This window comes from Rattus norvegicus, chromosome 13 (assembly GCF_021556685.1).
Source record: "Rattus norvegicus strain SHRSP/BbbUtx chromosome 13, alternate assembly SHRSP_T2T, whole genome shotgun sequence".
Taxonomy (NCBI): domain Eukaryota; kingdom Metazoa; phylum Chordata; class Mammalia; order Rodentia; family Muridae; genus Rattus; species Rattus norvegicus.
In genome coordinates, this window is record NC_141546.1 from 93,300,655 (window position 1) to 93,316,572 (window position 15,918).

Consider the following 15,918-nt stretch of genomic DNA (forward strand, 5'->3'; position numbering starts at 1 on the left):
CTACAACTTAAGGTCTACCCCTTCGGGCTCTGACAACCACGTGTCATTCTGACCGTGTGGTTTGCCTCCATCCCTGTGAGGGATACTGTTCTGGGTTCTGCCTTCACACCCTGCATCTGTATCCTTGGGACACAAGGAGTGGGCGGAGGCCTACTACCTAAGGCCCATCTCTTCTGCAGCGGCCCACCGGCCTGACTTGCTACCAGAGTCTCACTGGAACGTGAAGGACCACACTGCTTCCAGCACCAGTACAAGGCTCAGCTTCCTTGGTCAAGGGAAATATTTTTGTTATTTTTCTAAAGCAGAGGGAGGGGTTGGGAGATAGAAGAGACAACGGAAGCAGAGAAAGGCAGACTAATGCGAGTGAAGATGAACACAGTTTACTACAGGGCAACAGAGCTTTCCGCTCTACCCAACAGCATGCCAGAGCACAGAGTCGAGCGATTACAGGAAAAAAGGTTAAGAAAACTTGAACACACAGGAAGAATTATAAAGTACAACAAAGACTTATACAAAGGGCTAACCTCAGCATCTTTTTCTTTTTGTGTAAGACGTATACTGTTTTCTAGTAATGTCTCAAATGACCTAGTCCTAGGATTTGAGATGATGACTTCTGGTTTGGGGAGGTATTCAATAAGAAATAACACATGTAGTTATTCAGCGCAGAGGAGTAAAGACAATGTTTCCAAATTCTGCCTCTTCACCAAAGACTCAGAACAGACGAAATAATCTTGAGCAAAAGCAGCGAGGCCAGAGGTGACATGGACACTCATCTCAAGACGTTCTACTGAGCCACGATAGCAGAAACAGCACGGCCATAGATCAAGCGACCCGTGGGAATGAACAGAGAGCCCAAACGTCAGCTTGCACACCTAGAACCAGCTCCGTTTTGACAAAGGTGCGCAAACCGTGCAGGCTGTGAGGCTGGCCTCGTCAGCAAAGTGTGCAGGGAAAGCAGACACCCACTTGCAAGGGACGGAAACTGAGGCTTTTCCTGACCAATGCATCTTAGCTCACGATGAACCAAAGACCAAATGCAAGGTCTGAACTGGAAACTTACATAGACGCACGTCGGCAAGGGCAATGGAGTATCGTAGATGCGGTGAGCAGTGGCTGTGTGCGATTATAAAAGCAAAGAAATCAGAAATGAGGACAGTCAAACCATTACACTGGAGTTCTGTACAGCATACAAAGAAACAGAGGAACCTACAGAACTAGAGAATTGTTTGCCAACTATCCCCCCAACGAAGGATTCCTATGCGTAATACATAGTATATTTATAATATGTAAGGAATTATAAAAGCAAGAATCTGATTACAAAATGAGCAACTGTTCCAAACAGCCACAAACACATGAGGTACGATCAATACCATCAGTCATCAGGCAAATCGAAACTGCGAGGAAATACCACGGGTGCCAGTTAAAACACGATTAAAGCCAACAGCAAAGCAAGAAAAACCCGTAACAAATGCTGCCGTGAACGTGGAAAACCGGAAGTCAACGGCCAGTATGGAGGCTCATCTAAGAAGTGAAAAGAGTACCATCATGGGGGCCAGCCATCCCCGTATGTCAAAGGCAAACTGTAAACCACAAACATGCTTGCCCGCCATGTGTTCTGTGAAACCATTCATCAGAGCCAAGGCTGCAACTACCTTAGGTGCTCACCAGCACGCACGAAGTACATATAAACAGTGGGACATTAGTCATCCCATACAGTAGAGTGGAACTCTGTCAGCCGTAGCAGAATACGCAGAGCTGGAGGAAGTCACACAAAGGGAAATAAGCCAGGGACAGAGACAAGCACCTTCCCTTTGTGTGTGAAAATCATGGTGGGTGGCTGTGGGAAATGGTGAACCACGGAGGCAGAAAAATAAACGGAGGCTAGATTTGCCCCATGATAGGTGTGCACCACATGCGTGTATCCAGATATAGAAATGTCACAGTGGACCACATTAGTAAGTACGATTAGGACACGTCGATAAAGATAAAAGTACAACAATAAAAAGTCTCCTTGGCATACACTTGTGAAAATGACTACTTTTATCCGTTTATATATATATATATATATATATATATATATATATATATATATATATATATACACACACACACACACACACACACACACACACACACACACACACACAGAGGAAACCTGAACTTACCCTACCCTATTTTTGTTCTGTTTCTGAGACAGGGTCTCTCTACATGGTCATGGCTGCCCTGGAATTCACTGGGTAGACCAAAGTGGCCTCGAACTCACAGAGATCCACCTGCCTCTGCCTCTCATTCCATTCTTCTTTCGGTAAGTTCCTGTTTCCAATGCTGACACCCTAACCATCGAAACCACCCGTGAGGAGGCAAAGCCAAGTCGCCGGTGGGATTTTTGGACTCATCTTTTGTATTTATTATGATGTTAGCACGTGGTTCTGCTCTACCACGAATGAGACGTCTCACGACATGCTACAGAAACACATTTTCCCACATAAACACATCGGTGACTTCTACAGGAGGTCCGCACGACAAACATCACAGCGTGTGTGACCTCGGTAAGGCCTTCGATGAAGGGTGCGCCGCCCTCCCCTCCTCCTGGGTGTCTTAGGAAGCTCTGATGTTGGCATCACATTCTTCCAGGAGAAGAATCAAATCTTCAATCAAGCTGTGCTCGCGGCCGTGGGTCACTTTCATAATGTCAAAGGCCTAAAGAGAGAGGACAGGAGACAGATTAAGACCTCAAAACAGACAAGCTCCTGTCTGGCTTCTCGCCGTTTCCCAATGACCTAGGATTCCCATGGCCCATGGGTGAGCAATCAGCCTTTAAGGAGCTGGCATCACTGTGGTTCACGAAGCCAGAATACAGGCGGTGTGGGTGCTGCCTGGGTGTTTGAAGGTGGACTCCACACTGGACATCCTGGGGCAGACATGATCTTCAGTGACTATACGGATGCACAGGGTTGAGTGGCTAGTGTAGGGATTTGATCATTCTCACTAAGGCCATTTTGTCACACAAAAGAAGAAATGGTGCACTGCTTCCCCCAACAACAAGGTTTTACAACTTTTTATTTTGTGTTGGGGCATGGAGGGCTATGCATGTGTCATGGTATGTTTATGGGGGTCAGAGGGCAAAATGAGGGAGCCAGTTCTCTCCTACCTATGGGTTCGAGAGAGACATCAGGCTGCCATTTTGGTGACAAGCTCTCTCATGTGCTGTGGTGTCTCACCGGCCCGTGGTAATTTTTTTCTTGCGTCTTATTCTCACCTCCAGGTTCTCACTTACTATGTACCATTCAGCATGGCGGTGGCATTTGATGGTCCCTTCCTTTAGCTTCCATGTTCAGCACCTAACTAAGTCTTGACATTCAAACTCTAGAACTTTTTTAAAAAACTGTGTGGAGCTTGTGAATTCTCCAGGACAAGAGCACAACAGAAATAAAGTTAACAGCCCAAAGGCAAGAAGTCTCAGCCTCGGTCACTAGCGTTTGCTCCTGGGACCTCAGCTTCCAAGCCCTGAGGAAGCCCAGGCCACCTATAGAGGCCCCATGTGGGCAGCTCTGGGTGACTAACTCCAGGTAAGTGTCCAGTGGGGCTTCGGATGACCCCAGAATCCAGGCAGAAGTCAGCCAGGCACTGTGGAAAAGCTGAAGACCATTCCTGCTGTCTTAGTCTTAGTCTGTGAAGAGACACCATGACCAAGGCAACTCTTATAAGGACAACATTTAATTGGGGCTGGCTTACAGGTTCAGAGGTCATTATCATCAAGGTGGGAACATGGCAGCATCCAGGCAGGCACGGCACAGGAGGAGCTAAGAGTTCTACATCTTGTTCGGAAGGCTGCTAGAAGGCTGGCTTCCAGGCAGCTAGGATGAGGGTCTTGAAGCCAACGTCCACAGTGATGAACCTCCGACCAGGTCACACCTATTCCAAGGCTATACCCCCTAACAGTGCCATTCCCCGGACTAAGCATATTCAAACCACCGCACCTGCTGTGTTCAATTCCAACTCCTGACTCAGAACTGTGAACACAATCTCATCGCTCTTCACTCTGCCAAGTCTTTGCATGGTTTGATAGGGAGAAATAGATGACCCGAGGAGCAGCAGCACTGTTCAATGTGGGGCAGGATGCAAGTAGGGGAGCGAATCCAGATACTGCATCTGGTGTCACTGTGCTCTAAAGTTCCTGTGGTGCTGGTGGCTGTGAGGCACCAGGCGATGGGCTCCAGAACAACCTGATACCCCCACACCCCACTGAGGACAGGCACAGTAGTAACTCCCAGCAGTCACAGCCATTGTCTGCTTACTCAGTGCTAATCTAAAGTCAGCATGAGTTACCCTTCACAGGTGTGGACGGCTCTACCACGTTTGTAAACATCATTTCAGAAATCACTCTTGAAAAGTTAGGTCACTTCTAGCTGACTTTGACTACGACACAGACCTTGTAGTCTATTGGTTCGATCATGGTGCTATTATTGTTTTGTGTGTGTGTGTGTGTGTGTGTGTGTGTGTGTGTGTGTGTGTGTGGTGTGTGTGTGGTGTGTGTATGTGTGTGTGGTGTGTGTGTATGTATGTATGTGTGTATGTGTGTGTGTGTGTGTGTGGTGTGGTGTGTGTGTGTGGTGTGTGTATGTGTGTGTGGTGTGTGTGTGTATGTATGTGTGTGTGTGTGTGTGTGTGTGGTGTGTGTGTGGTGTGTGTATGTGTGTGTGGTGTGTGTGTATGTATGTATGTGTGTATGTGTGTGTGGTGTGTGTGTATGTATGTATGTGTGTATGTGTGTGTGTATGTGTGTATGTGTGTGTGTGTGTGTCTGTCTGTCTGTGCGTGCATGCGAGAAGCGAGGGGCAGAGATAGGGCTGCAGTTCCATGGTGGGAGAACATAAGTAAGGACATTTGAAAACGAGCCCTGATGGCCCTGGACTGACACTGGCAGTCAGGCCCACAGAAGGGGCCAGGAGAGAAGGAGGGCACTTGTTTCTTGTTCGTCTGCACAGGTCTGCCCTGCAGTAGCTGCACACACATCCCCAGGCAAGGCTTGGAGTAGAGGGTTAGAGCCGAAGCTGCCCCACCTTGCAGGCAGCCAAGCTCTGGGAGTAGATTAGAAGCTAACATCTGGGGCCTCATGTTTTATTCTCTTTTCCTGGCACCGCCCTGGGCCCTCTGCTGCACTGGACACGCTGGGGTCTGAGACGGAGACCTGTATGATGGTGTCACTACAGAGGATTCTGGATCAGAGAGCTCCTTCGTGGCAAATTCTCCTACTTGAAAGCCATTGTGGCTGTCTGGTCCCCTTCCACTTACTTAGGGCTGGCTGTGCTTGTGGTTTGCTGAGGATGAATGTTCTCTGCTAGAGCCCCCTGCAAACAGGACCAGCCCTGCATCCCGCCCCACCCCGGGAAAGGGCTCAGCTGCCAGAGCGCCCTCTGCTGGCTTGTTCTCACAGCTCCTAAGCAGACCAGAGGCTTTGCCTGATGGTTGCCTGTGTTTCTGGGGTTCTCCATCTGGAGAGGGACCTGGGCCTTTCTGTGACCTACAGCCTAATGACAATGTTGTCTTCTTGTCACCCTGGAGGGGAAGGTTGATCTATGTTTTCCCAAGCATCTCTCTTGTTCCAGTCTTCCTGCCCCAGTAACTGCCTGCAGTTCTTGTCCTAACCAGAATCGTCCTGTGCGAGGGAGAGGCAGCGCTGCCGTCCGATAGCAAGGCAGATGCTCAAGTTGTACTGGTGACTTGGAACCTATGGCCACACAGGGGCTGCAGGACCGAGCAGAGAGGAAAGCTGCCACCACTGGGGCTCACAGCCACACTGCCCAGACTGCTTGCTTCCTTAGGGCAAAAAACATCCAGTCAGACACCCTGATAGGAAGAAACTGCTCCAACTCACCTGGTCTGATAGGGGACAGAGTGGGATGCCTACCTCTCAGGTCTCACCCCAGTGTCCACCCTACCTGGCCTGTTCAGCCTCCAGCTGTGGACAGTGCAGTGGCAGTGGAGGAGAGGCAGAGTGTCCTGGACATAGCTTTTCCACAGCCTGGGGACCCTGCGATGGTCCAGGTCAAATGATGTTGGCCATGCTCTATGTCCTCTCATTTGCTGATGACCTCAACTCGAGGGTCATATTGGGATGGGGTACTCGTGTTCTAGGATCCTATGCACCACAATGGCTAGAAGCCAAAGACAGGAGTATGGGAGTTAGAGGAGAGGGGCAGAGTATTAACATGGAGATAGTGTGTGGGGGAGATAAAGATTAAAAGTGTACCATGTGTGTAGAAATTAGAGCTTAGTTTTAATTAATAAGCAAGACTTTCTCTGAGTGACAGTCATATACAGAAGAGAAACTGAGAGAAAGAAGAAAAGGAACGGCAAGTCTGCCAGCAACTTTGACTTTCGCATTTGCAGGTGTCAGTGATGTGACATGGACAGGCAGACACCTGATGATGGAGGACAAGATCTGGTTCTTGTCTGGGACGCCACTTGTGCCTCCCACGTTCCTGGGGCAAATACGTTCCTGTCTCAGGTCACCTCTTCAGCTCAGCTGAAGGTGAAGAATGCTTCCTCTCACTTCACCCACAAAACGAAGCTGCAGTAAGTCTTGGACAAGCCAGAGCACTGGCAGCAGGGAGCTCTGAGGCTCCCTGCTTTTCAGCGCCTCCCAAATGCTACACATGTGCATGTCAGAGGGGACAATTCCAGTTTAATTTCCTGCAGTGGCGTGTAAAACAGATTAAGGAAATTTAAATTGGAGGAGGCTTGGCTTGGGAGAAAGCTTCTCTCTTGCCATTAAATTTTATTTTTTAATGGTAGCATTTAAAAGGAGCCTGCATGCAATCTCGCACGGAGGACTCATTTGAAGCCTCCAGCGGGGTGTGCTGCACCCCCATACAGATTGTAAATGTTACACCGGAAATGGCAATGTAGACTGTCTGCCACACGAGAGGGAAAGGGCTCTCTGAGAAATAAAGGCTCCCACGACTGATTTCCATCTCATCGTATCTTTTTAAAATGTAATTTTAGAATTGTGACCATGTATTAAATAGAATGGGTGAGATCAAATTATGATTTAAAACTGGAAACAATATAGCTTTCTTATTAATTTTTAATATAAATATATTAAGTTTATCAAGGATCTCGTAGGTTTTCTACTGTGAGCATAGGGAATGCAATAAATGAATTCCCGGAGCATGATTTGAATATGGATATAAAAATCAGAAGGAAAAGAAACACATGACAAGAGCCTGTCCGTCAGGTCACCACAGCGGGACACAGATGAGAGCTTTCCTCTTCTGTTCATCCCAAGATGAAAGCCCTGTGTGGGCTAGGAGAGGTGGTCCTGGCACTCAGTAGGGGGCATCAAGCAAAGCTGTACCCACAGGCAGCTCCAGAGTCACTAATTATGGCAGGCAACAGGAAACCCCAAAGTCCCTGAGGACCCATGTGAGCTCAGCAGCTTCCTGCACACCACTCTACACAGCCCAAGACTCACTCTAAGTGCCAAGTACTCTTGAGGGGTGTGCTCCCGGGAGGCGAAATATCGTTGGCGAGATCACCTGTTCACTCATGTACGCTATATTGACAGGCAGCTCCAGGGAGTAGGCCACTGTGGGACGGGCTCTAGCCCTGTCAGACAGCTTGTGCCTATGAAATCATCACGGGGAAAGCAGAGTGGCTGGGATGCCCACAGGAGGGGGTTCCAGATGTGATGAGCTCAAGGGATGCCTGTCGGTGGCGGGAACCACTCCAGAAAGAGCTGCTGTTGTTGGGGATGGAGTGACAGTCCTGTGGTTAAGAGCACTGGACTATTATTCTTGCAGAGGACGTTGGTGCAGTTCCTAGCACCCATAAATCAGTCCACAACTGCCTGTAATTCCAATTTCAGGAGATTTAGTGCCTTTTTCTAACCCCATGGGTACTGCACGCATATGGTTCATACACATACACTTAGGCAAAATGTGTGTGCGGGCACACACACACACACACACACACAGAGAGAGAGAGAGAGAGAGAGAGAGAGAGAGAGAGAGAGAGAGAGAGAGAGAGAGAGAGAGATCTGTTACTGTGCACTGCATGCTTACCCAGTCCCTTTAGGAGCCAGGAGAGGGCAATGGATCTCCTGGAGCTGGAGTTACAGATGGTGTAAGGAACCATGTGAGTGTTGGGAACTAACCCACTAGAGCAGTAAATGTTCTAATTGTGAGCAATGTCTCCAGAACCAACCCGATCAATATTAACACAGTGCCCGAGAGACCCTGGGGGAGTCGCATACTTTCCCAGGACCTCGGTGTCATCATATGAAAGCACACCTCGGGTTGCACTGTGCTGCGTGACAGAGGTGTCCCACACGGGACAGAGGTGGAGGGCGGAGTCTTGATTCCGTTTCCAAGTACTGCCATTGATTTCTAATTCAACTCCACTGAGGCCAGAGCACTTATCTATGGCCTACGCTTATGAACCGCTTGCCTTGATGATCCGTTTAATGGCCCAGAATGTGTCATGGGTTCTCCTGTGACATGTGTTCTTTACGTGCTTGTGAAGGATGTCTATTCTGCCTTTCTGAGTAGGGCGTTTTATAAACATCGCTAGTGGCAGTGATAAATTTCCTCTGTCTTTGTCGATATCCTGTCTACTTGTTCTTAAGAACTGTGGGTAGAGGGGCTGGGGATTTAGCTCAGTGGTAGAGCGCTTACCTAGGAAGTGCAAGGCCCTGGGTTCGATCCCCAGCTCCGAAAAAAAGAACCAAAAAAAAAAAAAAAAAGAACTGTGGGTAGAGACTTCACGTTTACCCAAACTCGTGGCTTTCTTTCAGGTCTACAGGTTGGGTTTGGTTAGGTTTTGAGACAGAGTCTTGCTATGCTACCCAGACTGGCCTTGAATTTGCTAGGGTGCCCAGCCTGGTCTCCAGTAGTAATCCTCCTGCCTCGGGCTCCACGTGGAGCTCTGCCAGGGTTTGTCTGTATTGTTTGGGACTGTGTGCTTTGGCGCAGCTATGTTTAGTGTTGTCGAATCTTGTGGGTTGGACAGACTACATTTCCATCACATGACATCCTTCATCTCTAGTAAAGTTTTCTTCACATTGACGTCTACTCATACGATATTAACACGGCCACTGCAACTACATTCTGATAATATTTTCATGATGGATCTTCTCCTGCCTTTTTACTTTCAGTCTGCGTTCTGTTCAAAGAGTCTCTTATAGACAGCATATTCTTGGGTTATTTTCGAATATATCTGCTGTACTAACTTTTGCCTTCCAGAGTATTTAGACCAGTACTTCTCAACCTTCCTGATGCTGCGACCCTTTAATACCGTTCCTCCTGTTGTGGTGCCGCCCCCCAACGATAGGATTATTTTTGTTGATATTCAGAGCTGCAATTTTGCTACTTTTATGAATCACGATGCAAATGTCTGTATTTCCTGATGGCCTTAGGTGACCCCCCATGAAAAGGTTGTTTGACTCCCAAAGGGGTCATGACCCCTAGGTTGAGACCCACTGATTTAGATAATTTATGAGACTGTATCGTTTACAATGTAATTATTACTACATTGATTTTACATTTTATTTTTTGTTTTGTTTGTTCTTTCTTCCTGCTTTGGCATGTCCTTTTTGGGGTGTGTGTGTGGGAGAATCCTCCTGTGTTACCATATTTCTTTGAACATGTCATTTAAAGATCTATTTATTTATACAAGTCCTCATGTAGTCCAGGCTGGCCTTGAACTTGCTGAGTAGGTAAGAATCACCTTGAACTCATCGTCCTGCTGCCACCTCTATCTCCCCAGCACTGAGGTCCCAGGAGAGCACCACCACACTCATGTAATGAGATGCTAGAGCTCAAAGCCCCTGCCTTGTACAAGCTCGGCAGGCGCCCTACCCACTGCGCCACACAGCCTATTCGCTCTGTAGAGCCTTTGCCTACATTCCCTTACACAGCTTGTAAAGCCGTGGTTGTTTTAGACCACCCCCTCCTTTCTCATTATAGTCTACTGGCATCTTCACTTTGGCCAGTTGTTACCACATAGAGAGATGTTCCTTCTCTCTCGCTTCAGTCCCAACCCCAAATGTAAGTATCCAGCTATTTCACCACAGGCTTCTAGAACCACCCCAGACAGTGTTCTGACTTTTCCTTCAACTGTCGACATGGAGGACTGACAGGAAGGAAATTCTACTCATTCGTGCTTTTGCTTATTGTAGCCTTTCTTCCTGATGCTTCAAGACTTCTTCCAGCTATTTTTTTTCTTTCGTTTTAGAGGATTTGGGGTGGCAATTCTTTTAGGTGAGGACTGATGGTGAAGAGTTCTTTTCATGTTCCTACGGCTGTGAGCAGCTCGGTTTCCTTTTCAGGAACGACGTCTTTGCTGGATTCGGGTTTGGGGGTTAACAACTCCCTTTTTCCTGACAGACTTGAGAAGAACGTGCTACTCTGTAGGATTTCCGGTGGACAACAGCTCTGGTTCAGGTTGCTCTATCCTCTCAGCACAGGATCATGCTATCCTCTTGCTGTGCTGAGGACTTGTTCTGGGTTTCATTTTTATTTGAGTGATGGATCTGGGAGAGGATAGGCGGTCTCTGTATGAAACTGCTGTAGCAGCAACCTGCCTGCGTCAGAGAGTATTTGGGGGCAGTGCGGAGCCGCTGAGATAAATTAACTCCGGATTGGAATTCTCCAACTTAGTTCTTTTTAGAGATTCATTTTGGCTATTTTGTTGGGGCTGAGGGTGTCTTTTGAGTTTCCATGTGAATTTTAAGATTGATTTTTTTGCAAAAAAAAAGTTTTTGATGGGAATTCATATATCGCTGTGAGAGATGTTTATGTCTTCAGTTTTTCAATCCATAGTACAACATGTCACTTTATATTTTAATGTTTTCTTTCATCACTTTGGTTAATGTCTGAGCATGGAAGAGTTCCATTTCTTATTTTGGTTGGTATATAGAACCACAAATGGCTCATGAATGTTGATCTTAGATTATACTAACTTGCTAATTAACTTGTTAGTTTTAATATTCTGTGTATGTATTTTAAACATTATAAGATTCTTTTCTAGCTTGGATGTCTTTATTATTGTTTTAAGCATTCCTTGTATTTACCCTGTTTCCTCTTCTTTCTCTGGGGGTCTAATATCAGAAAGCTACCATTACTAGTTATCAGTCCACAGGTCCCCAAGGCCATGCTCAATTCTATTTTCATTATGGCTTTTCCCTGTGTGATTGGTGCCGAGTTCCTCACGCTACTCACTTGCTTCCTGAATTTATTGGCTCTTACGTTTCCGTGTGTTCCTTCACACTGTCCCTCTCTCCACGAGACTTACTAGCTTGTTTGTCGTGATAGTGTTTATAATTACTCACTGAAGCAGCATCTTTACTGTTGTGAAATCACTGTCAAATGAATTGAACACTCCTGCTCTCTTAAAGCTGGTATCTGCTGGTCGATTTTAAAGATTAAGACTGGCTCTTTGTGTGGGGAGTAATTTTCAACTGAAATATGGACATTCTGGGAATCTGGATTTTATGTAAACCTCGTTCCAGCTGGCTGTCCCAGACATCACTCTAGAAGGGAGTTAAGGACGATACCTTGCTGGGGTCAGCCAGAGGTACAAGTCCAGGTTTCCCACTCAGCTACTATTGGGTTTAGACTCTCCGATAGGGACATTTATGCGTGTTTTCTTTAAGACATTTTCATCACTATGCTTGCATTTCAGCCACCATTTTTCATTACCCCCCTTAAATTTGATATTAAAAATGGTCTGTGTGTGCGTGTTTGTGTGTGTGTATGTGTGTGTAAATGCATACACACATGCATTCCATGCACATGTGTGCTAATACTCACGGAAGTTAGAAGAGGGTGTTCTTGGATTCTCTGAAGCTAAGTTACAAGAAGTTGGGATGCCTCCTAAAGGGGGTGTTGGGAACTGACCTCAGGCCCTCTGGAAGAACAGCGGGCACTTTTAAGTGCTGAGACATCTCTCGAGCCCAATCTCCTTTCTTTCTTGCTTAAAAACACACACTTGATGTTACTATTTCCTACTGGAATTCAGTCAGCAACATTCATAAGTACCAGAGCCAGGGGCTCTGATGTCACCAGTGGCACTTACAGTATATCGAGTCTTCATGTGTCTCGTTCCCTTCTCCTTCCTCCCTCTGACCCACATGCCAAGTTGTGACATCACATGAGCAGAGAGGTGCCAAACGTGTTTAAAAGAGTCTTAGATAGGCGCTGGCGGCGTCTATATAAGACTGTGGGTCTGTTCACTTTCGTCTGGCGAGACAGGGGCCCTGGTTAGATTCCTGAATGTGAATGTGAGCTCGGAGATTAAAACTACTGCAGAGGGTTAGGAAATGGGAAGAATGAAATTGCACGCTCTGGCTGTGATGGGCTGGGACGCAGGGCCCAGGCTGGGGCAGAGACCAATGTGGTTGTGCTGTGGGATCGGCCTGGATGAGTGGGGTAACCTACATGTATGCATGGGTGAAGGGAGCGACTTTTGGAACCTGACACCTGTACTTCCTGTTTGAGACCAGGAAAAGTCAAATAGATCCTCAAAGCAAGAGGAGAAGAAACATAGAGAACCTGGATCTGGGTTGTAAAAAAGTTATCCAGGCAAAGGACGGCTGACTATAACAAAGCTTCTGCTAGCAAAGTGCCACGAGCAAAGGAACCAGGCTGGGACCCAGGTTAGGGAGGGTACAGCAAATGAATCCTCTGGGAAAGGCTTCTTGGTGATAGCCAGGTAAGCAAGGTTGTTCTTGATGGCCAAAAAGTCAACTTAGTAACAAAAGCGCCTTCTGAGAAACAAATGGAAAAAAACCAAGAGTAGAAGAACACTGTGCAGGGAGGGGCTGCAGGACTGTCTTGTGGTAATCCTGAGAAGAGCATTTCAGCTGAGAGGTGAGGAGAGAGAAACAGAGGACATCAGAGCTGGATGAACTGGATCTTCCTGCAGGACACTGTGTCCTAACTGAATTTATGACTCCTTTCTGCTCCTGTTTCTGAAGATTCTCTCATTTCTGCTTCATGCTTGGGCTTTGAAATCAGTATTCCCAGGTTTTGCCCAGGGCATCCATCAAAAGAGGGTAGCTGTTACAACAGGGGAAGTGTATGGCCTCTTTCCTTTTTTTGTGGGGAGGGGTTGCCTGAATGCTGAGGAAACTTGGGAGAAAAGCTTTCTGTTGGAAGACCCCAGCAGGCATCTGTACTCACAGGTCAGGCATGTCCTCACAGAGCTGTGTTGGTTTAGGCCATCTGCTAGGGAACAGTCATGAGAAGGACTGCTGCAGACTCAAAGAACAGGCCCTGCCTGGGGGCCTAATGCTCTTTATCCATTAAGAAATCCAATCTGTTCCAGTGTGACTTTGGCAGAATGCACATGTGTCTGTGTTTGGTGCCACTGGGGGACACAAAAGATATATCAGTCCCTTGAGGAAGTCCCACTCCCCGTGGGGTTACCACCCCAAGATAGAAGGATATAGTGGTTCAAATGGAAGACCATGTTGTAACCCCAAACTGTAAACACAGTAGAGGTCCCAGGTAACAGGAGCATGGTCTTCCAATCCTTGAGACTGGGAAGCATAGTCGTAACACTGCCCCAACCACTTCTGTAAACTCTACAGAGGAGTTATTACCCTCTAGGAAATAAAATCATAACTGGAGAGTCTAAGTGCTTGGCTTCAAGTTACAAAGCTACATGATTGGATGAGTCCGTGACTCCAAACCTGGCACCTCCAATGCTCTACCGTGTTGCCAGGGGACATATGTGCTCTTGAGTTGCTCATAAGAACGTATTAGAGGCTTGGCGACTCGTCCAACATCAAATGGCATTTGGAGTAAGCCTGAGACTTATCTAGAGTCAAGCAGGCATCTTGGGTAAGACCATGTTTTAAAGTCCGGCAGACAATCCTATGTCATCCCAGGACAGCCTACACTTGGACTTGCTCAGCACTCATACTTGGGTTCATTTCTGGTATCGAGAGGCAGGGAAATGCTGGGCAGATTTCCAACAGAAGCTTCTCGATGACGTGTGGCAACCTCACAAGACGGGGCAAGGTGACAGAGGAGAGTTTCCACTTCAATAGACTAAGTGCAAGAGGTGTTACAGGCCACAGGATGGGCATCAGAGGGTCCTAGCCATGGCCTGCATCCTCCATGAAAGCCATACCACCCATAGGCCCACACCAAGTTATCTGTGTGGACTGGCTCAGGGTTGTCTTTGTAGCTGAGTGCCTGGAAGCCAGTATTCTGCTATCATCCTTCAGATGGAGATGTAGAATTCTCAGCTCCTCCTGCAATGCTGCCATGTTCCCACCTTGATGATAATGGACTGAACTTCTGAACCTGTAAGCCAGCCTCAATTAAATGTTGTCCTTATAAGAGTTGGCATGGTCATGGTGTCTGTTCACAGCAGTAAGATCCTAAGACACCCATCTTCTAAAATCGCATTCAGGAATTCAACTAGGCTTGAAGGCAATTCCAGATGCTGTGTTTCCAGAGAGCGTTTTCTACTTAAATGGGACAGTTGAGAGAAGGGAGGAGCCTTGCATCCCAGTGTAGATTATAAAACCTTTTCACCTGTCTGTCTCCTCCAGTAAACTGTAAGGGCAGTATTATTGGGCTTTACTCAGAGTAGCAGCAGCATTTAACCAACAACTCGTGGTGAACTAAGGAGACTGTATCAGAACTGGCTGTGTCTCAGAAAGAGAGGTTTTTGTGCATATCCTCCTTAGAGTTTCATTTTCCAAACAGGAATGGAAACACTTTTCTTGTTTTTGATACATTATTGTTTTCTACTAAAACCTTCACACAGCAGATCACGGTGTCTTTTGTTGAGATGGATGAACTGGTTGACATGTTCTTGACCAGGTAAGAGAAGGGAATTCTTCCTGAGACTGCAGGAGCTTGTCCTAACATTCATCCAGGGAAGGTGCCAAAGAAAGAGAAAGAGGAAGAGATGGGCACCTCCAGGAAGCCCCAGTGTTGTTCTCATTGGCTGATGGCTGCTGTCAACTAAAGACCAGGAGCAGACAATGTGGCTATCATCCAATAAAAGTTGGCATTGATAATCCTTTAGGCATTTATCCCTTTTCTTGTCCCTTTGGACACTCCCTGAGAAGCCTCACTGCAGTGCTTGATCCTTCTACCACAGCTCTCTGACACGTAAGTGTTGGGACCCAGAAGACCCCCTCCAAGTATCAAAGGCTCCCTGAGAAACCTTACAGTCCAGGTCTCCTATGACCCACCACTACAGGGGCCAAAGTGGCACACGACTGCCGTGACATGGTGATAGGACGTTGCAAAGTATGGGAAGGCCAGGTCAGGATTGCTCTGGGCTGTTCCAGACAGAGACTCCTTAAGAGGGTGAAACTGAGTGTCCCTTTAGCAAAGTATACAGCACTAACCTAGGCCCTCCATTTCATTTTCCAACACTTACTGCTAAGATTGTATTGACCTCTCTCACTCCTTCTCTTCCCACTTCTCCAGCAACAAATACATTTAGGGGATTTCTTCTGATGCCAAGCTTTGAGGATGAGAGCGATGAGTTCTAGGCAACTGGGGTTGGGAAGGAGGCCCCACCCCGCCCGCAAAAATTGAAATGTTTGCAGACCCGTCAAAGAGTTCTAAGAACCAAGATAAGAACGAAAACATTGGAGCTGGGCCCTGAAGGACCAACAGAGTCCTGTCAAGTGCAGCAGGCTGGGAAATACATTTCAGGTAGAGGAAATGGCTTTGTAAAGAGTCAGTATTGACAAGAGCCTTCCCTGGCAGTGGGGAGGGGAAGGGCAGGTGACACAGAGACTCCAGACTGATGGGCAGGGCTCACCTACTGCAAGAAGAGACACTGTGCTCAAAGGATGTGGAGAAGGGTGATTTGTGGGAATGGGCACACGTGTATGGTGTTCTGAGACTCATACCACGGTGCCCGTTAAAACTAGAATGATTG

General features: G+C 47.2%; 1 protein-coding gene across 2 annotated transcripts in view; it reads right to left on the bottom strand.

The window, feature by feature from the left end:
- Window positions 1-2,383: 2,383 nt before the first annotated feature.
- The window catches only part of Smyd3 (SET and MYND domain containing 3), a 556,924-nt gene continuing 543,389 nt past the window's right edge, over window positions 2,384-15,918 (bottom strand). For both annotated transcript variants that reach the window (NM_001025762.1, XM_087581431.1), the window contains one exon: window positions 2,384-2,700. In NM_001025762.1, coding sequence (NP_001020933.1) covers window positions 2,599-2,700 — 102 coding nt within the window. In that variant the 3' untranslated portion in view covers window positions 2,384-2,598. The remainder of the gene's footprint in view (window positions 2,701-15,918) is intronic.